Genomic DNA, 24,068 nt, shown 5'->3' with positions numbered 1-24,068 from the left:
CCCCCACCCGCCCACCTAGTGCACTAGCTCAGCTGGTCTCCTGCTGAGTGCACTGGTCCCGCACCAGAGTGACCCAGTGGCAGAGCACAGAGGCCCCACCTGCATGTGTGTGCATGACCTGCTAAGCAGCTGTGGCCAGTGCACAAACACAGAGAATGCCTACCAGCACAACTTCCAGCAGACAGGACAGGATCAGAAAACAGCTCCTGCCCCCCGAGCAGTGGCAGGTGGAATATGTGACCTAACACTACCAGAAATGCCCCAGCAAAGGATCACTTTAACCAAACACCATGAAGAACTGTATTAACACTTCAGAGCAGAAGGAAAATGACAAGTCTCCAGAAACCAATCCTGACATCACAGAAATTCACAGTGTAAATGACAGAGAATTCAAAGTACTTGCCATAAAGAAACTCAGCGAGTTACAAGAAGACTCAGAAAGACAGTTCAATGAGCGCAGGAGTAAAATTAATTAGCAGAAGGAATTCTTCACCAAAGAGATTGAAACTCTAAAAAAAAACAAATGGTGGAGATGAAGAACACAATTAATGAGATAAAAAGCAATCTAGAATCCATGAAATATAGACCTGATGTTATGGAGGATAGAATTAGTGATTTAGAGGAAAGAAATATAGAAATGCTTCAGGTGGAGAATGAAGGAGAACTAAGATTTTTAAAAAATGAAGAAATTCTTCCAGAAATATTCGACTTACTTAGGAAAAGCAACATAAGGATTATAAGTTTTCCAGAGGGAGAAGAAAGGGAGAAAGGAGCAGAGAGCTTGTTCAAACAAATAATAGCTGAGAACTTCCCAAACTGGGGAAGGAACTGGACTTACAAGTACAGGGGCCAGTAGAACCCCTAATTACATCAATGCAAAAAGACCTTCTCCAAGGCGTATACCATTAAAACTGCCAAAAGTCAATGACAGATATTAAAGGCAGCAAGGCAGAAGATAATAACCTACAGGGGAACCCCCATCAGGCTTGCAGCAGATTTCTCAGCAGAAACCTTGCAGGCTAGAAGAGAGCAGAATGATATATTCAAAATACTGAAAGACAGAAACTTCCAGCCAAGAATACTCTATCAAGGGGAACTATACTTCAGATATGATGGGGAAGTAAAAGCTTTCTCAGATAAACAAAAGCTGAGGGACTTCATCACCACTAGGTCTGCCTTACAAGAAACATTGAAAGGAGCCCTCCCATCTGAATCTAAAAAGCAAAGGTTTAAAAAACCTTTAGCAATGAAATAAATAGAATCAGAAAATTGCAGCTTTATATCAGAATAGGTTAGTAAACACTTAATTATAACACAAAAGACAAAGGGAGGGAAAGCATCAAAAATAACTATAAACACGTTAATTTAGTCACAAACTCACAACACAGAAAAGAACAATTTGTAACAATGATAACTCAGAAAGGGAAGAGGAATGGGATGGAACCTGCTTAGGCTAAGAGAGATAAGAGGCTATCAGAAAATGAACTATCTCATCTTTGAGAGTTTTTTGTGTGTGTATGAGGAAGACTGGCCTTGAGCTAACATCTGTTGCCAATCTTCCTCTTTTTGCTGAAGAATATTGGCCCTGAGCTAACATTCATGCCAATCTTCCTCCATTTTATATGTGGAACACGGCCACAGCATGGCCTGATGAGTGGTGTATAGGTCAGTGGCTAGGATCTGAACCTGCAAACCCTGGACCACTGCAGCTGATCAAGTGAACTTGGCCACTACACCACCAGACCAACCCCATGAGATCTTTTATACATACTTCATGTTAACCACTAAACAAAAAGTCAGAGGGAGCTGGCCCGGTAGCCAAGTGGTTAAGTTCACACGCTCCATTTCAGCAGTGCGGGGTTTCGCTGGTTCGGATCCTGGGTGCAGACATGGCCCTGCTCATCAGGCCACACTGAGGTGGCATCCCACATGCTACAACGAAAAGGACCCACAACTGAAATATACGACCACGTACTGGGGGCATTTGGAGAGGAAAAAGCAGGAAAAAAAAAAATGACAACCCTTGTTAGCTCAGGTGCCAATCTTAAAAAAAAAAAATCAGAGCAGAGTCACAAATCCTAAATAAAGAGAAAACTGAGAAAACCCTGACAGAAAACCAGCAAACTGAAATGGCAGTCAGAAATACAAGGGAGGGGGCCGGCCCAGTGGCGCAGTGGTTAAGTGTGCACATTCTGCTTCGGCAGCCCAGGGTTTGCCAGTTCAGATCCCGGGTGCGGACATGGCACTGCTTGGCAAGCCATGCTGTAGCAGGCGTCCCACATATAAAGTGGAGGAAGATGGGCACGGATGTTAGCTCAGGGCCAGTCTTCCTCAGCCCAAAGATGAGCATTGGTGGCAGATGTTAGCTCAGGCTAATCTTCCAAAAAAAAAAAAAAAAATACAAAGGAGAAGAAACAATGGAAACACAGAACAACTGGAAAACAAAATATAAAATGGAAACATTAAGCTCCCATCTGTCAATAATCACTCTAAATGTAAACAGACGGAATTCTCCAATCAAAAGACAAAGAGTGGCTGGATAGATTAAAAAACAAGACTAAACAATATGCTGCCTCCAGGAAACACATCTCAGTTCTAAAGACAAACAGAAGATCAGAGGGAAGAGATGGAAGATGATACTCCAAGCAAAAGGCAAACAAACAAAAGCAGGTGTTGTCATACTTACATCAGACAAAGCAGACTTCAAGAGAAAAAAGACAATCAGAGACAAAGAGGAGCAGTATATAATGATAAAAGGGACATTCCACCAAGAGGACATAACACTTATGAGTATATATGCACCTAACACAGGAGCACCAAAGGATATAAAGCAACTATTAACATAGCTAAAGGAAGAAAGTGACAGCAACACAAGAATAGTAGGGGACCTTAACACCCGACTCACATCAATGGATAGATCATCCAGACAGAAAGTACAAGGAAACAGTGGCCTTAAGTGACATACTAGACCAGATGGACTTAACATATAAACATTCCATCCAAAAACAGCAGAATATACATTCTTCTCAAGTGCACATGGAACATTCGCAAAGATAGATCATATGCTGAGAAACAAGGTAAGCCTCAATAAATTTATGATGATTGATATCATATCAAGGATCTTTTCAGATCACAATGCTATGAAACTAGAAATCAACTACAAGAAAAAGGCTGGGAAAGTCACATATATGTGGAGACCAAACAACATGCTACTGGACAACCATTGGATCAATGAAGATATCAAAGGAGAAATAAAAAAATACCAGTACTATTTTGAATAAGAGTGGCAAGAGTGGGCACCCTCGTCTTCTTCCTCCTCTCAGAGGGATGGCTTTCAGTTTTTCACCCTTAAGTATGATGCTGGCTGTGGGTGTGTCATATATGGCCTTTTTATGTTGAGGTACTTTCCTTCTATACCCATTCAATTGAGAATTTTTATCATAAAAATGGATGTTGGCTTTTGTCAGATGCTTTCTCTGCATCTATTGAGATGATCATGACATTTTTATTCCTCATTTTGTTAACGTGGTGTATCACATTAATTGATTTGTGGATGCTGAACCACCCCTGCATCCCTGGTATAAATCCCACTTGATCATGGCGTGTGATCTTTTTAATGTACTGCTGTATTTGATTTGCCAATATTTTGTTGAGGATTTTTGCATCTATGTTCATCAGCGATATTGACCTATAATTTTCCTTCTTTGTGTTGTCCTTGTCTGGTTTTGGTATCAAGATAATGTTGGCCTCATAGAATGAGTTTGGAAGCATTTTGTCTTGTTCAGCTTTTTGGAATAGTTTGGGAAGCATACATATCAAATCTTCTTTGAATGTTCGGTAGAATTCTCCAGAGAAGCCACTTGATCCTGAAATTTTGTTTTTTGGGAGGTTTTTGATTACTGTTTCAATCTCTTTACTGGTGAATGGTCTATTCAGATTCTCTATTTTTTCTTTTTTTTTTTTTTTTCTGCTTTATTTCCCCAAATCCCCCCAGTACATAGTTGTATATCTTAGTTACAGGTCCTTCTAGTTGTGGCATGTGTGATGCTGCCTTAACGTGGCCTGACAAGCAATGCCATGTCCGCTCCCAGGATCCAAACTAGCGAAACCCTGGGCCGCCACAGTGGAGTGCACGAACTTAACCACTTGGCCATGGGGCCAGCCCCTCTATTTCTTCTTGATTCAGTTTTTGGAAAATGTTTCACTGGATATAGAATGCCAAATTAAGTTTTCCTTCTAGCACTTTAAAGATGCTGCTCTGTCTTCTGCCTTGCCCTGTATCTGATGAGAAGTCAGTAACTATTCTTACTGTTTTCCTGTAGATAATGTGCCTCTTTTCTCCAGCTACTTTTATAATTTTTCTTCACCACTGGTTTTCAGCAATTTATGATTTACTTTGTCATGGTTTCCTTTATGTTTATCCTGCTTGGGGTTTATTAAACTTCTTGAATCCTTGGGGTTTTATTTTATATGATGTTTGGGAATTTTTCTACCATTTCATCAATTATTTCTTCTTCACTTGTCTCTCTTCTCTCTCTCTCTTTTTTTTTAAAGATTTTATTTTTTCCTTTTTTCTCCCCAAAGCCCCCTGGTACACAGTTGTATATTCTTCGTTGTGGGTCCTTCTAGTTGTGGCATGTGGGATGCTGCCTCAGCGTGGTTTTATGAGCAGTGCCATGTCCGCGCCCAGGATTTGAAGCAACGAAACACTGGGCCGCCTGCAGTGGAGTATGTGAACTTAACCACTCGGCCACGGGGCCAGCCCCTGTCTCTCTTCTCTTGTTCTGCTACTCCAATTACAGACACATTAGACTGTTTGATACTGTCCTACAGGTACTGAGACAATCTTTTCCCGTTTCTGGTTAGTTGTGATCGTTTCTTTGCCCTAACTTCAAGACCACTGATCTTTTCTTCTCTAGTGTCTAATCTGCTATTAAGACAATCAAGTCAATTATTCATTTCAGATATTGTATTTTTTAGTTCCAGAATTTGCTCTTTTTATAGCTTCCATTTCTCTATTGGAATTCCTTGTTTTCCCTCATTACGTTCACAATTTTCTTTAAGTCCTTGAATACATCTATATGCTATCTTAGGTTTGCATCTAATTTACCATCTGTCATTTCCAGGTGGTTATGAGTCACATTTTCCTGGTCCTTCGAGTGCCTGGTGATTTCTCACCGTGTGCTACACTGCTGAGTGACTGGACTGTGTCCCTTTCCTTAATAGAATGCTAAAATTCATTCAGGCAGGCAGTCAATTTATTTACATATTAGCACCATCCCTTCAAACTTTATTTCTAAGCTTTCTTAATACAGGTCTAGAGCATTCTTTATTGCAGAGTGACTTTCGTCCTCTCCTAAGGAGCAGCCTTTCTGGAGCCTCTACTGGACCCCAGGCTTCCCAGTGAGGCCCTTTCATTCTGGCTGGTCAGGAGTCTCCCAGACCCTGTGAGCTCCTGTCCCAGTTAATCTCATGGTCTTGGGAGCTGTCCTTTCCCCTCTGGTTGTTTTTTGCCCAACACAGCTGAGTACTGAGCTGAAGACTGGAAGCAGATTTCTGGAACTCGTTCTCCACAGCACCCCAGCCTGGGAACTCCAGCTCCTCAGTGGACCCAAAGTCGAATCTGCCTCCTCAGTTCAGTGCCACCACCATGTTCTCTTGTGCTGTCCTCCCTGTGCTGCTCTCTGAAAAGTGCCTCCAGGGAGAAGGCCAGGTCAGCGGGCTCACCATGTTCCTCTTCCCTCAGGGTCACAGACCTCAGCACCTCTTGCCTAATATCTGAAAACTGTTACTTTATATCTCTAGCTCAGTTTTATATTGTTCATGGCCAGAAGGCTATTCTAGTACCAATTATTCTACCATGGCTAGAAGTAGAAATCTTACTTTTGTTTTTATTCATCCACTGCTTGGTTTATTTAGAGATTGTTTTTAGCTCTCTAAAAATAAGCTTTTCAGTTTAGGGCCCCATGGGCACCACTAAAAGTGCTGCTGAAAAAAGGAGAAAAAAGGAGTTATTTTTCCCATTGAAAGAGGGAAGCCATTAAAACTTCACATCACTGAAGGAAGTGCTTCTCCAGTCTGCAGTCAAGAATGACAAAACTTCACCTATTTGTAAGCAGAAACCGGCAGATGTCTGGAAACACAGCAGACATTTTTTTTTCACTGTTCATTTAACATCACAATTAGAATATGGATTCATAATTCTTTCCTTGATCAAAGAAGCATTAATGATGGCAACTTTGCTGAAGATAATCTCACAGACTTGAGGACAAAAGAAATGAAGCAATGTGATTTTTTTTTTTTTTGAGGAAAATTAGCCCTGAGCTAACTACTGCCAATCCTCCTCTTTTTGCTGAGGAAGACTGGCCCTGAGCTAACATCCATGCCCATCTTCCTCTACTTTATACATGGGACACCTACATAGCATGCCTGTTGCCAAGCGGTGCCATGTCTGCACCCAGGATCTGAACCAGTGAACTCCGGGCCACCGAGAAGCAGAACGTGCGAACTTAACCGCTGTGCCACTGGGCCAGGCCCCTGTAATTTGATTTTTGACCTGAAGAATTTTAGAAAATTATGGTAATCCTTGACCAGTAAACAAAATACATAGTTCTAATACCATCTGTTATTAAACGTGTTTGTGAATGTGAATCTGGGGTTTTGCTCTTGCTGTCATTAAAACTAAGGATCAAAATCAACGGGATATCAAAGATAATGATGACACATGTGTTGGCAAGTCAAAGATCACTGAACAATTTCAAGTCCTTATTTCAGTCAAACAACAGCAGCCTCATCACTGAAACTTATTTTGGAAGAAGTTTGTTTTTTATTTGATTGCACAATTTAGATTTATTTCAGTTACTTTCAGGGAATGGCCACTATACTGTACATAAAAGCAGAGAGACATACACACATAATTCTCTGTAAAAGACTGATCTTCCTTACTCAGAGGCAAAACTTTTTAATGCTATAGAATAAATCCTGATAGCTTTTAAAAGTGTGTTTATGTGATTTTTATCAGATTGTCAAAGTGGTCTTTGGACCAAGAAATACTAAGAAGTTCTACTCTACAACATCATCTTTAATGGCTGCGCAGTATGTTATGCTGCAGAACTCAGACTATATACTTATAACAGGTGCATTTATATGCAAATTATACTTCCATAAAGTTGATGTTTAAATCCACTCTGAATGAAAGAGGAATGATTATTTCTAATCTAAGGTCAAAGAAACTCACCCAAGAGCCAGCAACAAGGACAGCCAAAGCCACAGAGTGACAGAGGAGGGTGTCTTCTTGCTCGGCTTCCCCCTTCCCAGGAGAGCATCGCTGGCCCCAGCAACCGCTTAGGGTGACGTGTCTCCACGTAAGTGCCACTGCACCCTTCCCTTGGTTTTCAACATTGTTAACATCGACGTTTACTGGGTGCGGATCATGTGCTCAGCATGGACTAAAGGTTGCACAAGTTAGTTCATTTACTCCTCATGACAACTCCATGAGGTAAATAGGATCATCCCCAAGAAACAGGGAAACTGAAGTTTATGTTAGGTATCTTGTCCAGGTTCTCACAGCTACAAAGAAGTGGAGCCAGGATTCAAACCCAGGTCATTCTGACTCCAAAGCCTGTGGACACACACTCTGGCTGGAGACAGTAACTGCCGGTCTTAGAGGAAATGCTGACTCCTGCAGTCACTGTTCTGCATACCTACTGCATGCCAGACTTGCTCTGGGTGATGAGCACACGTCAGGGAACAGCAAAGTCTCTGTCCTCACAAAACTTACACTCCAACAGTAGGAGACAAGCAACACAAAACAAAAGGAACACACAGGTAATGTGTACGGTATCTTTTGTGATAATTACCAGGGAAAAGGAGAAAGAGTAGAAGAAAGGGGATGGGAATACAAGAGTGACTGTAATTTTAAATCAAGTGAGAAGTGTAGGCAAGACTGAGAAGGTGACACACGAGCAAAGCCTGAGGGAGGAGAGGGAACCACGTGACATCTGAATACAAGGTGTTTCAGGCAGAGGGGATGGCACAGGGAGATCAGTGTGGCTGAAGCAGAGAGAGCAAGACGAGAAAGAGATGAGGTGGGGGAGCTGACAGGGCTGACTGGGGGTGGTGAGGCAAGCAGGGCTGAGATCAGACGTGTGCCTAACAGGACCACTGCAGCCCCTGAGCTCAGACAGACTGCAGAGCAACTGGGGCAAAAGTGGGACTGGGTAGGAGGACGGTGACTATCCAGACCAAAGGCAACGGTCACGCTCAAGGGGCTGCACCTGGAGCCACCACCGGCCTTCCCAATGGTTTGCACGTGGTGTGTGAGAGAAAATCGGAGACGCCTTCCAGGCTGCGGGAAGGATGGAGAGCCCTCAGCAGAGACAAGGAAGGCTGAAGGAGCGGAAGGGCAGTTAATGTTTGGACACACTGAGTTCGAGATGTCTGTGAGACATCTAAGGGGAGACAGACGCTGAGCTGGCGGTATGAACCAGAGAGCAGGAAGGAGGTCTGAGCTGGCGATATCAACATCCTGTCAGAAAGCAGAAGGAATACACCGACAGCAACGCTCTGGGCCCTGCAGCCCTCGGGGCCCTCTGACCTGACTGACGTCACGGAGAGGCTCACAGCAGCACCCTTGTTCTCCATCCACACACACAAGCACCTGCCATTTTTCCATCCCTCCCAAACACCCTGCCCCTGTCCACTATCCTCCCATCTTCCTCAGCAGAAACATCAAGTTCGCCTCAGAGACAAGTATCATGGCAGGGTTAAGAGTACATGTTTTAAGTCAGAAAGCCACGACTTACAGTGTAGGTGTCATGTACTAGCTCATTTGTACAAAGGGCACAATAGGACCTCCTTCCCAGACTGTGAGAATCACCTGACATGGCAGCAGTGTCCAGAATGTGTACATGTCCTCCAAATAACAGTTCCTCTCGTTCAAGACTAAACCTGGGAGATGTGGGAAGATGGAGAAAGCACTACCTGATAAAAAGTCCACGAAAATGGCCCATTTCAGCACAAACTGATTTCAGACTGTTAACAAGGAGGATTGGAAAGAAGACTTGGGTGTTTTGAGAGAAGTGAGAAAAACGACTGGCAAATCTAAGGATAAAAGATGTGGCAGGGGGCCGGTCTGGTGGCGCAGCGGTTAAGTTCGCATGTTCTGCTTCTCAGCGGCCCAGGGTTCGCAGGTTCAGATCCTGGGTGTGGACACAGCACCGCTTGGCAAGCCATGCCGTGGTAGGCATCCCACATATAAAGTAGAGGGAGATGGGCATGGATATTAGCTCAGGGCTAGTCTTCCTCAGCAAAAAAGAGGAGGATTGGCAGTAGTTAGCTCAGGGCTAATCTTCCTCAAAAAGAAAGAAAGAAAGAAAGAAAGATGTGGCCGAAGAATTGGGGAGACACCACTGGCTGCATGTGGGTAATTGTGGGAACTGGGTGACAGGCACATCCCCCACACTACTCTCTCTATTTTTGTATATGTTTGACATTTTCCTTAATAAAAAAGGTTAAAAAGAAATAAATGATAATAAACGGAGTAGAGGAAAGGGGGTTACTTTCTGTGTGAGGATCAGAGGAGGCGGTGGAGAGTATGGAGAATTCCAAGAATGAACGTGGGTCCCATCCCCACCAGAGACCACAGTGATGCTGGCTGTCTCTTACCTCACCAGGGAAGGTCAACAGTCTCTAAACAAACTCCCAGGCTGGCGGCCCACACTCCCCACCGTCCTATAATAGGCTCCTTCACTTGCCAACTTCATATAAAGTTGGGAGCAACTGCGAGATCAAGAGAAGGCTTACAAAGCGTGGCTGGTTTCTCCCTGATCTTCAGTCCTACTGCTATTCTTTCAACCATTTGGCACACAGCCACTGAGTCCCTACTATGCGTCGGGTACACGGTGCTGGGGACACAAGATGAGCAAAACAGACACGTTACCTGCCTGCACAGGGAGGTCATAGAAGGGAGCATAAGATAAGGCACGCGCATGCAAAATTGCAGACTGAGGCCCAGTGGGCATTTATTCCTTCAATTTGCATCTACTGTTATTTCTCTGCGCCAGATACCTGCATGGGGGGACACTAACTCCTGGGCTGTGAGGAGTAAACGGGAATGTTTGCCAAGGCCCTGAATGCTCAACCCTGAAACCAAGAGAAGGGTCCCCCCAGACCCTGGGAGTGAAGCCCCGCCCACCGCGCTGCGGGCCCGCCCCTCAACGGCACGACCACGCCCACTCTGTTGCAGCCTGTACCCCCCCCCCCGCCCCGCCCCTGGACGTATGGCCCCGCCCTCCTCACCGTGGGCCCCAACCCAACCTGACCCCGCCCCCGCCTCATGCCACCGCCCACTGCGCTCGCCCCGCCCCGTGACGTCACGGTCCCGCCCCGCGAAGCCCCGCCCCGCACACCGCCCCCCCGCCGCCCCTACCCCAGCAGCCCCGCTCCTCACCAGCTCGAACCGGTTGTTAACTCGGACGCCCTCCTTCGCTGCGCCCCGGGGGCGCTGGCCACCGGGCTCCCGCTTTGGGCCTTCTTCTTCCACATCATCGTCATCACGGAGGGCAAACTGCAGGGCGCCCGGCCCGAGGGGCTCCTGGCCGCGCTGTTCCCCCCGCAGCCTCCGGAGGGCCCGGCGCGACATAGGGCCCAACGGCCGCTGACGTCTGGAGACCGGAGAAGGAAGAGCAGCAAAGAGACGGCCGGCGCGCCTGCGCACTTACGGCGCGCTGGCGCGAGTCTGGCGTGTCGCGTCTGCGCGCTGTGGCTTTCCGGAACTTCCTGTCACCAGTCGCGTCAGAGAAGGTGAGGGCTCGTCGGGGCGAGTTCTCGCGCGAGTTGGGCGCCTCCTCGCGGAGGGTGTCTCCCGGTCTTCGGGAGGCGTGCTGGCGACTGAGGATGAGCTGGGACGCGGCGCGGCCTGCGCAGGCTCCGAGCCACCCACAGCGGGCCCAGACCTTGTTCTCCGAGTGCGCGCCGTGGGGCGGGAGGGACACGCAGGTGGGGCCGCGTGAGGAGGGGTGCGCGCAGGTGGGTGCGCTGCTGCGAGGCGTCCCGGGTGGCAGCGCGCAGGTGACAACTGAGACCTGGGGGGGCCTCAAGGGACCCTGGACTGCTTTCAGCCTGCCCCAGCGGCTGCAAGCAGGACGGGTCCTTCCTTATTAGAAGTGAGCGCATCCAAACCGAGGAGCTCCCCAGAACCGCGGATTTCTGGACGACCGCCTGCCCAGGATAGACTGGAACTGAATCTTAAAGGATCGTCCTGGGAGTTTGCTTTTTATTGTCATTAACACGCCCCAGGTGATTCTCCCGTACATCTAGTATGGGAATCCGTGGTGTAAGGCGGAGGCTCGCCACCGTGACTTACTGTGCGTCCTAACCTCCTAGGGAGAGTTTTGCAAAAAAGATGAAGGACCGACCCCTAGAAATTCCGAGGTGGGGTCCGACATTGATATTTCTTAAAAGCTCTCCAGGGGATTAAAATGTGCAGGCAGGGTTGAGACCCCTTCACTGCAGAGGTCCAAATGCAAGAGCAAGATGTTGTGGCGTGAAGGTCCCTCCCACGGTGACAGAGAGAGGAGGGGGCAACCTCGGGTGTGGGGATGGCTCTCACTGTGGAGCCAGGCCAGGCACTGCTGGGAGGTACTATAGGTGTTCCCCCTTTTACAGGTAAATAAACTAGAACTCGGAAAGTAACTGGCCCAGGTAGGATATGGATTTGCATTCTGGTCTGTGGTTGCAGAGTTCAGATGAGGAAGGCCACTGGCAAGGACTGAGAAGAGGAGGCAGGGACAGGGTGGGTCATGGCCTCTGGGATCCCTCTCCTCTGACCCCTGAGCTCCACCCCAGCCCTCCCCCTCATAAGTCTGAGTGTTCCTCACTTAGGTTGGGAGTTGAGGGGAGAGAGAGAGAGAGGGAGGGAGCGTGTGTGTACATGTGTGCGTGGCTGGTCTGTCAGCCTGTACTGGTCACTAGGATCTTGAAGCACTTCACACTGAATGGCACATACCGGCTGTCTCAAGGCCCCCACATGTCCCGCTCCCCCCACCCCCCTGGAGAGTTCCCTAGAACAGCCCCTTCCACAATCCAGCTACTAAAGGGTTATGCTCAGCACAGCACAGGCGGGACCTCCAGGACACCCCACTCCTGTCCATTCTGATTGTTGAGAGGCAGGCTTGTTGTTAAATAGATGTTGTGTCACCCCTGGTCAAGTGGTGTGACCAATTTATGCAGGCTCCTTGCCTTGCCTGTGAAGGGAAACTTGGGGAGTCTCAGCCTGGAGCTGCTTTCTACTCTGTGCTCCACAAGACAGCGGCCACGTGACACCGTGAGGGATGCGGCCTCAGGCCCAGCCTGAGTGGTGACCTCCCTGAACAGGCAGCTTTGAACATGCGTCTCCCCACACCACCTCAGGCCTAGTCCTCAGCAAGGAAGGGTTGGTTGTAAACAGTTCTGGAGTGAGTGACTTCCATGAGTCAAGAGCTAAATCAGGTGGGGTGGAGGCAGGCTTGGCTCAGTGGGCTGACCCTACAGCTTTCTGTACCTGGGGTCAGTGGGCGGTGAGGCCAGCAGTGAGAAGATGGAAGAGGCAGTAACGCCCCCTCTTGACCTCACCTTCAAGCTCGTGGGGACCCCTCTCAGCTCAGCCCAGCTGTCTCAGGATGGGCTTTCGTTTCCAAGTCCTCCTGTGTGGATTAGAACCCCAGCTTCCCCGCATTGGGAGTGTGAGCCTGCACATTTCCCCACCTGTGGAATTAGGAGACTGATGACAACGGTGCTCACCTCACAGGAGCGTCTGCCTGTGAAGGGGGCTGCAGGGGTGCTCGCCTTCTCACTGCTGGCTGTGCAACTGGGGCACTTCCTTACCCTCTCTATGCCTGTTATCTTGTTTTAAATAGGAATACTACTACTGCCTGCTCAGGGCAAGTGCTGGGAGCTGGCGTGTTTCTACTGGCTGGCCTAAGCATGTGTAACTGCATCTCCTGGACCCCAGCTGATGACAGCATCCTCTCCCACAGGCCTGCCTGTGACAGGCCCTGTCCCTGTGTGGCAGGCTTTAGAGCCTGGCGTCCAATAGGCCTGGGTGGAGGTCCAGGAGAGCTGTGTATCTTTGGCTAAATTCCCTTGCCTCTTTGACCCTCAGTTTCCTCATCTGTAAGGTGGAATGACAACAGAAGCCACATCCCAGGCGCATGTGGACAGGCAGAGCACAGAGGTGCTCCTCTAACCATTCTCCTGAAGAGCAGGGTGCAGCTGCCCCCACCCTGGGAACCCTGAGGGAATCATGTGCTCAGAGGGCAGGAATAGAGACCTGGGGATGAGGCCAAAGGGCCCCCAGGCAGCAGGCTGAGCTGCTGTCCCACATGCAGCCCTGCTGGCCGTAGGACCAAGACGACCAGATTATGAAGTTTGGCATTGAGGACGGGAGTCACCTGAGCACCCTTGTCTCGTGATGGGCATCCTGACTATGCACCAGAGGGCAGGTGGCCCCTCAGAGCCCGGCTTCCACCCTTGGAGAATGTGCCCACTGCTGCGCTGACAGTCCTCAGTCCACACCGCAAACAGGAGATGAGACCACCTTTATTAGGCCAAGAGTGGCTGTGTGTACAAATTTACAGAGCGCCTCCCTGTACCAGGACACAAGCACTGCCAAGGCCCTCAGGCCAGCACCATCCTGGACCTCCGGGTGTGTGAGGATGGCAACGCCAACCGTGTGGCAGATGGCTGGGGCATGGATGCCCGGCAGGGGTCAGGGAGTGAGCTGTGCCTCAGACCTTCCAAATGGAAGGGTAGGATGCCTGGGCCGCCTGCCAGGAGAATCTCAGCCCACTCCGAGGCTTCCCAGGGCCTCCGAAGCCCACGTCCCTGCTAAGAGAGGGCAGATGCAGGCAGGTGCTCCGGTCCACCTGGGGACCCAAGCGCCCTGGTCCAGCCTGGATGTCCACACAAGGAGGGGAAGCTGCTGTGTTCTCATCCCCGGGCTGGAGAAAAGAACAACATGGGGCAGGGGGCTCCCCCAGAGCCCCACCACCTGAAATCCTCTGCCCTACCTTCAAAGTGCCCTCCTTCCTGTCTGCGTGAGAAATCCAGCCCATTCCCTGCCCCACCCAAGGAATCCCAGGAGGAAGCCCTCCCCCAGGGAGGGTCCTGGAGTGAGCCTGACCCCAAGTGAACTCTGGGGTCAGAAACACGTATATAAATATATAGGCTGTGTTTATATATATTATATAAATGTATCTATTATGTATATATGTACATGCACAATCCAGGGGGCAGGCTGGCCTCAGGATGGCAGTTTCTCAGCCTGGTCCAGGACTAGCCTGGCTCCTCCCTGGAGGCCTGGCCTCTTGAAGAGCCTCCAGCCAGGTGCCTGGGGTGGCCAAGGGCCATCACTTAAAGTCAAGAGTCCAGGTGCTAGGGATATAGAGGGACTGGGTCTGGCGGGCACGGCGCGGCGTGGTGTTGAGAGCATCCACGCTCTTGCGGCTGGAGCGCACCACGTCTGCCACAAAGCTGGTACAGTCGCTGCAGACGTCCTTCAGGATGCAGCCGTGGGTATAGATGTGTGGGAACTCCTCCTCCACACTCCGCTGAGGCCCCTGCAGCGATCTGGGGTGGGAGAGGGCTGTCAGGGATGTCCCCCCATCAGGCAAACACATTTTGGGAATGAATGTGCCATGCAAAGTTCATCCTGGCAAAAGCTGACCACCTGGCTCAGTTTCCATCTCACAGTACTCAACCCCGGGAGCCCCCCAAGATATCTGTGTCTCAGATCTCTGTTTCCTTCAGGGGTCCCAGCAACCCCCCACCACCTCCCAGCTCCAAGTTACTGTCAGTGCCTGACCACCAGGGCGACAGCAGCAGAGGGCAAAGGAACGCACTGGAAGACGTCTCTCCTCGATGGTGGTGTGGTTTTGGCAGCTGACAGCCTCTGAGGACTCTCAAAGCCCAGCGTGTAAACAGGGATGTGTGCAAACTTCTTAGAAGGCATCTTCATCTACAACACACAGAGGGAGGTGTGGACAAAGCTGTCCCACAGAGACAGCCCAGGCACACTCGCCACCCCTGTGACTGGCCACCTGCGTGGCAGCAGGGGTGAGCCTTGTCAGTGCCATCAAGTCAATCCCGACTCCTAGCGCCCCTGTGGACAGCAGAGCAGAGCCCTGCCTGGTCTTTGTGGTGCCAGCCTTTCCTCTTTTAGCTCTCTATCAGACAATGCTCCGCAGCTATTCATGGGGTTTCCATGGCCAATTTTTCCAGAACTGGGCAGCTAGGTCCTTCTTCCTAAGAGGTGAGCCTAGAGACCACCATTTGACCCCACATGCTGCCTGGTGCCTGAAGGCACGTACCTCCTGGCATGCTACACGCCCCGCTGCGTCTGCTCACCTGCAGAGGCACTTCTCAGAGCATGACTGCCTTTTCGTGCCACACAGATCGAGCATCATGCCCTGTGTGCAATATACACTTAACACTGATGAGATGGGAGTTTTTCCACAGCCAAGTGGCAGGGTTTGAAAATAGTGGTGGCAAAAATCCCTCTTAAGCGGATTCTTGTTTCTGGGCTGAGGCGTAATGAGGTGACATGCTTCTAACCGTAACAGTTCTTTCATCTCTGTGCACGCCTGCATGTACCCACACCCCAGCTGCTAAAGAACCCCTCCAAAAACACTCAAGGAAGGTGCAGTGTCAGAAGGTAGGTCTTTTAGAGGGAAGTGAAGGGTTCCTTGGCACTGGCCTACTAACATGGAATGTTAAAAAAAAAAAAAAAAAAAAAAAAGGCCACCTATAACGGTCTTCAAAAACTGCACAGTCTTGGAAAGTGTAGGATGGATTCTGCCCAGAGGAGGGAGACAGAGGAGGTGACTGTGAGGGTGGGATCATCTGACAGGAGACAGCAGGGCCTCTGTCCCCGCACCATCCCTCCTTCCCCAGACAAGCCAAGTCAGGCTGCAGGACACCTCAGACCCCTGGGGCCTCGCTCAGACTTCATGTGGTCCTCACCTTTATGCTACAGGAAGCGCAGACCGCTCTGGAAGGGAGAGAAGAGGGAGAGCAGCGTCAGCTTGAGGAGACGAGGAAAGAGCTGGTGCCCAGCCTCCATGTCCCACCAGCACACAGGCCAGCTGACCTCAGCCTCTGCCTCACCCCGGGTACTTCAGTGTTCTTTCATTTCACTCCCAAATCTTGCTTTTCTTTTTGCTTAGCTCTACACGCAAAATACTTCTGCCTCTCACGGCTCCTTCTTCAGAATATCTGGTCCGCACTGTGCCTCACACGCCTTGCCAGAGAAGCAGCGTCTGGGGCAGAGGGGCCTCAGCTGAGATGCTCAGGTTGAAGCAGAGAGTCACATTTTTTTAAATTCCCCATACATGATTTCAAAAGGAAATACCTTCTTTGTTTTAAAAAGTGAAACATTAGAGAGAACTGTAATTTAGACAGAGGAGTCCTCCCCTGTAAGGCACATCCTCAGAGATGACCCCTGCCAGCAGTGCAGTTTCCGTTCTCCACGTCTGAGCATACGTTAACAAAAATATACATTTGAAATAAAAATAAATGAAATGGGGTATTATGCAGACTATTCTATAAAGATACATCAGGGACGACTCTACATTAGTACAAATCGTCCAAATTCACTTTTTAGAACAAGGGACCTTGTTCTCTTGCGTGGATGCCCCATCAACAAACCTCTGGGTTAATTTAATTTTATTTTGTTGTGGTCAGGGAACACACTTTGTATAACTTGAATCCTTTGACATTTTTGAGACTTGTTTTACGACCCAGGATATAGTCTATGTTGGTAAGTGTTCTCCGTGCACTTGAGAAGAAGGCACATTCTGCTGTTGTCGGGGAGCGTGTTCTGTAAATGTCAGTTAGATCAAGTTGGTTGATAGTGTTGTTCAAACCTTCTATATCCTTAGTGTTTTTCTGTCTACAAGTTTTATCAGTTGTTGAGAGGAGGGTACTGAAATCTCTAATTATAATCGTGGATTTATCCGTTTTTCCTTGCAGTTCTATCAGGTTTTTTGCTCCATGTATTTTGAATCTCTGTTGTTAGGTGTAGAAAATGTTCAGGATTATTATTTCCTCCCTTTCTCATTATGAAATGAACTCCTTTATCTCTGGTAATATTCTTTGCTCTGCAGTCTACTTAGTATGATATTAATATATCAACTCTAGCTTTCTTGAGACTAGTCTTGGCATGGTACATCTTTCTCCATTCTTCTGCTTCTAACCAATTCCTATCTTTTTATTTAAAGTGCATATCTTGTAGGCAGCAGAGAGCTTTGCTTTCTTTTAATCAATCTGGGAAACTCTGCCTTTTAACTGGGTTGTTTAGGCCATTTAGAGTTAATGCAACTACTGATATGGTTGGGTGTAAGTCTATCATCTTGCTATTTGTTTTGTCCTAAATTTTCTTTGTTCCCTTTTCCTTTTTCTGCCTCCTGTATTAATCAAGTGTTTTTTATGATTCCATTTTATCTTCTTTGTTGACTTAGAAGCTATTGCTCTGTTTTGTTATTTTACTGGTTGCTTTCGGGCTTATAGTATATGTCTTTAATTTAACACAGTGTATCTTCAAATATGTTACCACTTCATGTAGAGTATAAGAAACTTATAATAGCATACTTCCAATTTACCTGCCCCCCCCCGCCTTAATGCTACTGTTAGAATACTTTTTATTTATAGATATGTTATAAACCCCACAATACATTGTTACTAATGTGTTTTGTGTTTTTTTTTTTTTTTTTTTTGCATGCCTGGTAATCTTTGATTAGATGCCAGACATTGAATTTTACCTTGTTGGGTGGTGGATATTGGTTTACCTTTTAAAGAGTTATAAGAAAATAATCTTATATATTTGTCTTAGTAGTTGCTACTTCTAGTGTCCTTCATACCTTTGAGTAGATTCAGATTTCCATCTGGTATCATTTTCCTTCTATGTGAAGGACCTCATGTAACATTTGTTTCTATGGCTTTGCTGGTGAAGAATTCTTTTGGCTTTTGTATTTCTGGAAATGTCTTTACTTTGGCCTTTGTTTTTGAAAGATATTCTTGCTGGGTATAGAATTCTAGATTGACAATTTTTTTCTTCTTTAAAGCTGTTGCTTGCATTGTTTCAACGAGAAATCTGCAGTCATCTTTGTCTTTCCTCTGTACATAACATGTCTTTATTTGCTGGCTGATTTTAATAATTTCTTTTTATCACTGCTTTTAATCAATTTGATTACTATGCGCATTGGTTTGATTTTATTCATGTTTCTTGTGCTTGGGGTTCATTGAGTTTCTTGTGGGTTTATATTTTTTATCAAATTTGGAAAAACTTTTTAGTCATTATCCCTTCAGATACTTTTTCTGTCCCCCACTTCCCTTTGGGAACTTTAATTACACCTCTATAAGGGTTTTTAATGTCATCCCACAGCTCATTGATGCCTTTTTCATTTTTCTAATTCTTTTTTCTCTCAATGTTTTCATTTTGGATGGTTTCTATTGCTCTCTTCAAGGTCTCTAGTCTTTTCTTCTGCACATTCTTCTGAATGTCTAATCTGCCATTAATCTCATCCAGTGCAATTTTCATCCCAACCATTCTAGTTTTCATGTCTAGAGGTTTGATTTGTGTCTTCTTTATATCTTCCATGTCTCTAACTTTTTGAACATATGAAATGCAGTTCAAAACTATTAATGTCCTTATCTGCTAATTCTAACATCTGCACCCATTCTGGGTGATTTTGATTGATTTTTCTCCTCATGGGTCATGTTTTCCTGGTTGTTGACATGCCTGATAATCTTTGGTTGGATGCCAGGTGTCTCATCTTGCTGGGTGCCGGACAGTTTTCCTTCCTCTTCTTGAGCTTTGATCTGGGAAGCAGTTAAGGTACTTGGGAAGAGTTTGCTCCTTTCGGGTCTTGCTTTTGTGTTTGGTTAGGTCTGGAGCAATGCTCAGTCTAGGAGTGCTTATTCCCACTAGTGAGACAAGACTTTCTGTGTATTCCACTCAGTGGCCCACACGTTGCATTTCCACCATGGCTGGTGGCAACAGACACCATTCCTAATATGTTCTTTTAAGCCTTTAGCACGGGGTCAGTAAACATTTTCTGTAAAGGGTCAGATAGTAAACATTCAGATGTGACTAAATGAACTATGAATGTCTTTAACTGTGTTCCAATAAAACTTTATTTACAAAACAGGCAGTGAGCCAGATTTGGCTCATGGACTGGCATTCACCACTCCCTGCTTCAGACGATTCTTCCCTAGCCTTCAGTAACTTTCTTGCATCTATGTGCTGATCAGTACTCTGCTGAATACTTGAGGGGGACCTTCTGCCGGTCTGAAGCCTGCTCTGTGGACAGCTCTCTCCCTCTGGAAATCTGCACTGAGAACTCGAGCTGCTGTGGTCTCCCTGGGTTCGCAGCTTTACCTCCTCCTGCTCAAGGAACTGAGCAGGCTCTGACTCAGGACCTAGAAACTCCAGGCAGTTGGGGCAGTCACAGAACTCACCCTGTCTGCTTCCTGTTTGTTGCCTGATACCAAGTGTCTTGAAAACCATTGTTTCATGTTCCTTGGTTTATTTGTTTATTTATTTGCTTGTTTCAGGTAGAAGGTGCCTGTTCTACTGCCTGTTACCCCACCTTGGCTGAAAGTGGGAGACCCTTAGCTATTAAACTTTAAATTAAAAGCTAATTCTTTTCCTTTGTTGCACTAGCCATGGTGCATGATGGAACATCCCCACAATCAAGGACAGTTCTATTACACAGTGCTGGCCTAGAGGCTCTTTCCTCCTCCCTCCCATGCTAATTCACAGCCAAGGTGCTTACAGAAGGCTCACCTCTTGCAAAAAAGACAGGTGGGTGGCCAGGAGAACAGTGAGAACTTGGTACGGCAGCAGCAGCAAATCTGTAAGGAAAGGCCTGGTTAGAGCCCAGTTCTGTCCCAGCTCACTGGGTCCAGCCCCATCCTCACCTGTACCGCACCCAGGGCTCTTGTCCACAGGCTGGGCTGCCTCACCTTCCCCTTCTTCAGGCTGCTGAAGAGCTCCTTGTTCTGCAGGAACTTCTCCATCTCGGCCTTCACCAGCACACGGCGCACATCCATCACCTCCTCCACAGTCAGGGCAAGGCTCTCCACAGGGTGGCTGAACTCCTGTGGCAGGTCATTCATGCCCTCAGGGCTGAGGCCTCTCAGGAGGCCTTCACAAGTTCCTCTCCCCGCTGAGGACTTGGCATCTTCCTGACCTCAGTGTTCCCAAGCCCAGAGACTTCTTAAAATGCCCTATTCTTCAGTTCATCCATACCTGGGAGCCAAACATGCTCCCCATACCTTCTCTGATGGTGCCCTGGTGCTACAGGCAAGGTTTCCTGTGACGTGGCCTTGCCCACCATCCAGTCTGCCCCCAGCCCCTCAGTGACCCTTTCCTTAGGCTCCCCTTCAGACCATCCCCACCTTGGTTCACAGTGCCCCAGACCTGAAACATCTGCCTCCCACCGTGTTCCCCACTGTAGCCAACCAAACCGAGCTGGGCTCCCCAGGCCCACTTCCCCACTCCGGGGATCCTGCACAGAGCTGCCTCCTGCACACGGCCTCGTGTGGCGCTCACATCCCATGGGGCTCTGTGTCTGCCTGTCCACAGGCAGCAGGTGTCTTACTCGTCACCACCGCCTGGCCTTTGGGCCGCCGTGGTGAGCACACCCTGTTCTGCCCCAGGGCTTAGCAGAGTCCCAACTCCTCAGCCTCTCAAAGTCTCTCTTCTATAAAGGGGGTTGTCCTTCGACTCCGCTGACATCACATGTAAAGCCACTGGCACAATGCCTGGCACCTAGCATTAAAAATGCCAGCTCCCGAGATCCCGAGGCGTCGGGGGCCCTGGTCTGTGAGGGTGCCACAGAGACAGAGGCTGCACAGTGTCTTTAGTTTCGGGTTTTCAGTGGTTATCCTCTTTAGGGCTGCTGAACACCTGCTGGTGGGTGGCATTCGGGGAGGGTCAAGACCCCCCTGTGCTCTTCTCCACTCTGGCCTGGAGTGTCAGGTCCTCTGGCCTCTGATTTCTGTATCCAGCAGCCTGACAGTGCTGTTTATGTTTGACCGATCCCGCTCTCAACCTTATAGACATTACATTAACTGCACTGGTGGCCAGCAGGTCTCATGCTGGGTGCAGAGACCAGCAGGTGGCTCGTCAGACTGAGCTATGAGTATGTGCTCAGGGCGGAGGCAAGGTCACTGAGGTCATCCCACGTTTGACAGCAAGATCTCTCAGAAAGCACTCTCAAGATTGCTGAAAAAACACTGATGGGCCTTGCCATTAAAATATGTCCCACAGTTCCCTGACACCCCTTCCTCCAGAAGGGAGCCTTTCCATTCCCCTGAGGGGGCCTCAGTTACTCGCTTGTAAGGAACAGATTAAAATGAAAATGACAATGCATCCCTTCTGAGACTTACTCATAAAGATACTGGTTTCTGCCCTGCTCTTTCTCAGACCACGTGCTCTGGGGGATGCCAGCCGCCATGTCGGAGGACACTCGAGCAGCCTGTGGGAGATCTACGTGGGGAGGAACTGAGGCCTCCTGCCCACAGCTGGGTGAGGCGCCACCTTGGAAGTGGCTCCTCCAGCCCCAGTCCAGCTCTCAGCTGAGACACAGCCTCTGCTGACACCCCAGCTGCAGCCCGTTGAGAGGCCTCGAGCCAGCACCACCCTGCTGAGCCACTTCTGGACTCCCCTAACCCTCAGAAATGGTGTGAGATAATGAATGTTTATTGTTTTAAGCTACTAAGTTTGAGAGTAACTTTTCATGCAGCAATAGAGAAGACAGAACTCAAAGCAGACACCTGCCCTTCAGGGAGGAACCGAATGGTGTCACTGCCTTACATTTATGTGGCACTTCTATCTTTCAAAGCATTTTAATGTCTGTCCTCATTTGAGCCTCTTGATGAGACTTCAACGAAGCAGTGAGGACGCACACACCAGGAATGCCCTCCACACGCCCCAGAGCCACCACGGCCTCAGGCTCTTCCACTCCTTTGATGAAATCAGACACCCAGGCTCACATCCAAAATGGGGGCCTCAAAACATCAGCAAGTGCCAGCTCTTCACAGTGATGAGTCAGACAAAATTTATAGCTAGGAAACCAAGGTACAGAGAGGGTGAGAGCACTGTGGCAGAGCGGGGCCGGAGTCAAGGTCTCAGCCCAGTGAAACGCTCTCCTGTCGCATCATGCTGCCTTCAAGACGTCCAGCTTTCTCATCGGTCCTAACCCCACAGAGATGGGACTAAGAACTGTCCCCTTAGCCAGGTCCTTCTCTGGCCAGAGGCTGCACTGCCCAGAAGCCCAGAAGGTGGCAGCAGAGACCAAGCTCTCCAGACACAGGCTCAAGCACAGACCCAGCCACAGCCCCGGAGGGAGCCACCAGAGTTCCAGAACACATGCTGGGGCCTGGTCCTGGGGAGGCAGAAGATGAGCGCCCAGGAGGCCCCCACCCAGATGCCCTGCATGGCAGCGCCTCCTCACTCACCAGCCACAGGTGATGGGCGTCTGGGGCCTCAGAGGCCTCCTGCCTGCCCTCCTCAGGCCTGTCCTCCTCCCTTGAGCCCAGGTCACTGCGTGGGAGGGGGCTGGAGTCAGGTTGGGACTGGATGCTCACAGGGAAGGAACCTGGAAGACGAGCAGGGAAGCCCTGTCAGGACAACCTGGCAATAATTCTGATCTGGGAGGGCTGTGCCCCGGGGACAAGGGAGACAGCCTGCCAGGCAGGAAATGGGTGGGGTGGGGGCATAATCAAGCAAAAGGTCAAATAGAGAGCGTGTCACCCATGTCAGGGGCCCATGCAGTGGGGCAGGCCCAAGGGACCCCTGAAGGGGCCCCACATCAGAGCCCCATGAACGAGCCAACACTGGGAGTCCCATGCTGCAGCCAGCAGTGCAGGCCACGCAAAGCACAGACAGCAATGGCCACGTAAGAAGTCCTTCCTCCTCCACTGGTCCCACATGCTGCACTATACCAGAGACCCCGAAGGACAGAGAAGGACAGAGGAGGAGGCGGCAGACTCGCCTCCTCCACAGGGTCTCTGAGTCTGGAGGACAGTTCAGGGGAGACAGCAAGAAGTGGAACTGACCTGGCCTAGACCTCTTCACACCAGAGAGTGAGTCATAACTATCAAGTGGGACCATCCTGAGAGGGGCCAGAGAGCGAGAGCATGGCTCAAGGTGATCATGAGGGCAGAGAAGGGGGCCTGGCTGTGTCTGGTGGGAGGCAGTGGGTGGGCTGACAACCCCATGTCGTATCTGCAGTTCATGGAGCACAGCCCTTACAACAGTGGGACTAACGAAGTGTGTGACCAGGAGAGTTATTCGGGCCTCTGTGCTGACTGACAGGGAAAGGAGGAGGCTCACAAGAAATCTCAAGTGACAAGTCAGGTTCCAGAGTGGTGTGTGCTGCATAGCCCATCTGGTTCACTGTAGACACGTTTCCATTGACAGAAAAAGAAGACTAGAAGAATCTGTCAATCATCCATCCGTCTTTCCATCCATCTATCCATCTGCCATCTGTCTATCCACCTATCCATCTGTCTATCCATCCGTCATCCATCATCCAGCCATCTATCCAGCCATCATCCATTCACCCATCTGTCCATCCATCTACCTCTCCATCTGTCTATCTATCTGTCCATCTGTCTGTGTATCTGTCATCCGTCCTTCATCCATCATCCATCCTTCTATCCATCCATCCATCCATCATCCATGCATCTGTCCATTCATCTATCCATCTGTCCATCAGTCATCCTTCCTCCATCCGTCATCCATCCATCTATCCAGCTTTTTTTCTATATACCAATATATTACTAATTATCTCTAGGTAATAGAATCATGGGAATTTTTTTAAAGTTTTTTCTAATGTTTTACAATGAATATGGATTACTAATTTAATAAAAAACGTTTTCAAGTTAAAGTGGGGATGCCTGCCTGAGGTGACGAGGCGAGGCTGGGCTTGAACTCTCACACCTTCTTGCAGGCTGAGCTCCGGCACCCACTGGGTGCTGCCTGCTCAGAAGACAATGGGGCCCTGGCCACAGGACACGCGCCC

General features: G+C 48.7%; 2 protein-coding genes and 1 long non-coding RNA gene across 8 annotated transcripts in view; 1 reads left to right on the top strand and 2 right to left on the bottom strand.

Moving 5' to 3' along the window:
• The window catches only part of TCF25 (TCF25 ribosome quality control complex subunit), a 30,136-nt gene extending 19,355 nt beyond the window's left edge, over positions 1 to 10,781 (bottom strand). Inside the window, exon 1 of the mRNA XM_008508241.2 lies at positions 10,451 to 10,781. Coding sequence (XP_008506463.2) covers positions 10,451 to 10,642 — 192 coding nt within the window. The 5' untranslated portion in view covers positions 10,643 to 10,781. The remainder of the gene's footprint in view (positions 1 to 10,450) is intronic.
• On the top strand, positions 10,663 to 23,933 carry LOC103541424 (uncharacterized). Of its 2 annotated transcripts, none has more exons than XR_542463.2 (3): positions 10,663 to 10,803; positions 16,013 to 16,148; positions 21,467 to 23,933. It is a non-coding gene; the product is annotated as an uncharacterized lncRNA (long non-coding RNA). The 2 variants fall into 2 exon arrangements; XR_542464.2 differs by lacking the exon at positions 21,467 to 23,933 and adding an exon at positions 19,185 to 19,677.
• The window catches only part of SPIRE2 (spire type actin nucleation factor 2), a 31,943-nt gene continuing 21,435 nt past the window's right edge, over positions 13,561 to 24,068 (bottom strand). For 2 of the 5 annotated variants that reach the window (XM_070614089.1, XM_070614088.1), the window contains exons 10-15: positions 22,501 to 22,640; positions 20,002 to 20,136; positions 19,823 to 19,890; positions 16,000 to 16,027; positions 14,880 to 14,995; positions 13,561 to 14,607 (exon numbers count right to left, since the gene is read on the bottom strand). In XM_070614089.1, coding sequence (XP_070470190.1) covers positions 14,388 to 14,607; positions 14,880 to 14,995; positions 16,000 to 16,027; positions 19,823 to 19,890; positions 20,002 to 20,136; positions 22,501 to 22,640 — 707 coding nt within the window. In that variant the 3' untranslated portion in view covers positions 13,561 to 14,387. Of the gene's footprint in view, positions 14,608 to 14,879; positions 14,996 to 15,999; positions 16,028 to 19,152; positions 19,456 to 19,822; positions 19,891 to 20,001; positions 20,137 to 21,429; positions 22,641 to 24,068 lie in introns of those variants that run through there. The other 3 variants (XR_011538588.1, XM_070614092.1, XM_070614091.1) reach the window with 3 other exon arrangements.

The sequence above is a fragment of the Equus przewalskii genome, chromosome 3 (assembly GCF_037783145.1).
Source record: "Equus przewalskii isolate Varuska chromosome 3, EquPr2, whole genome shotgun sequence".
NCBI lineage: Eukaryota > Metazoa > Chordata > Mammalia > Perissodactyla > Equidae > Equus > Equus przewalskii.
The sequence above is the reverse complement of the archived record's forward strand: the minus strand, read 5'-3'. Positions and strand labels throughout refer to the sequence as shown.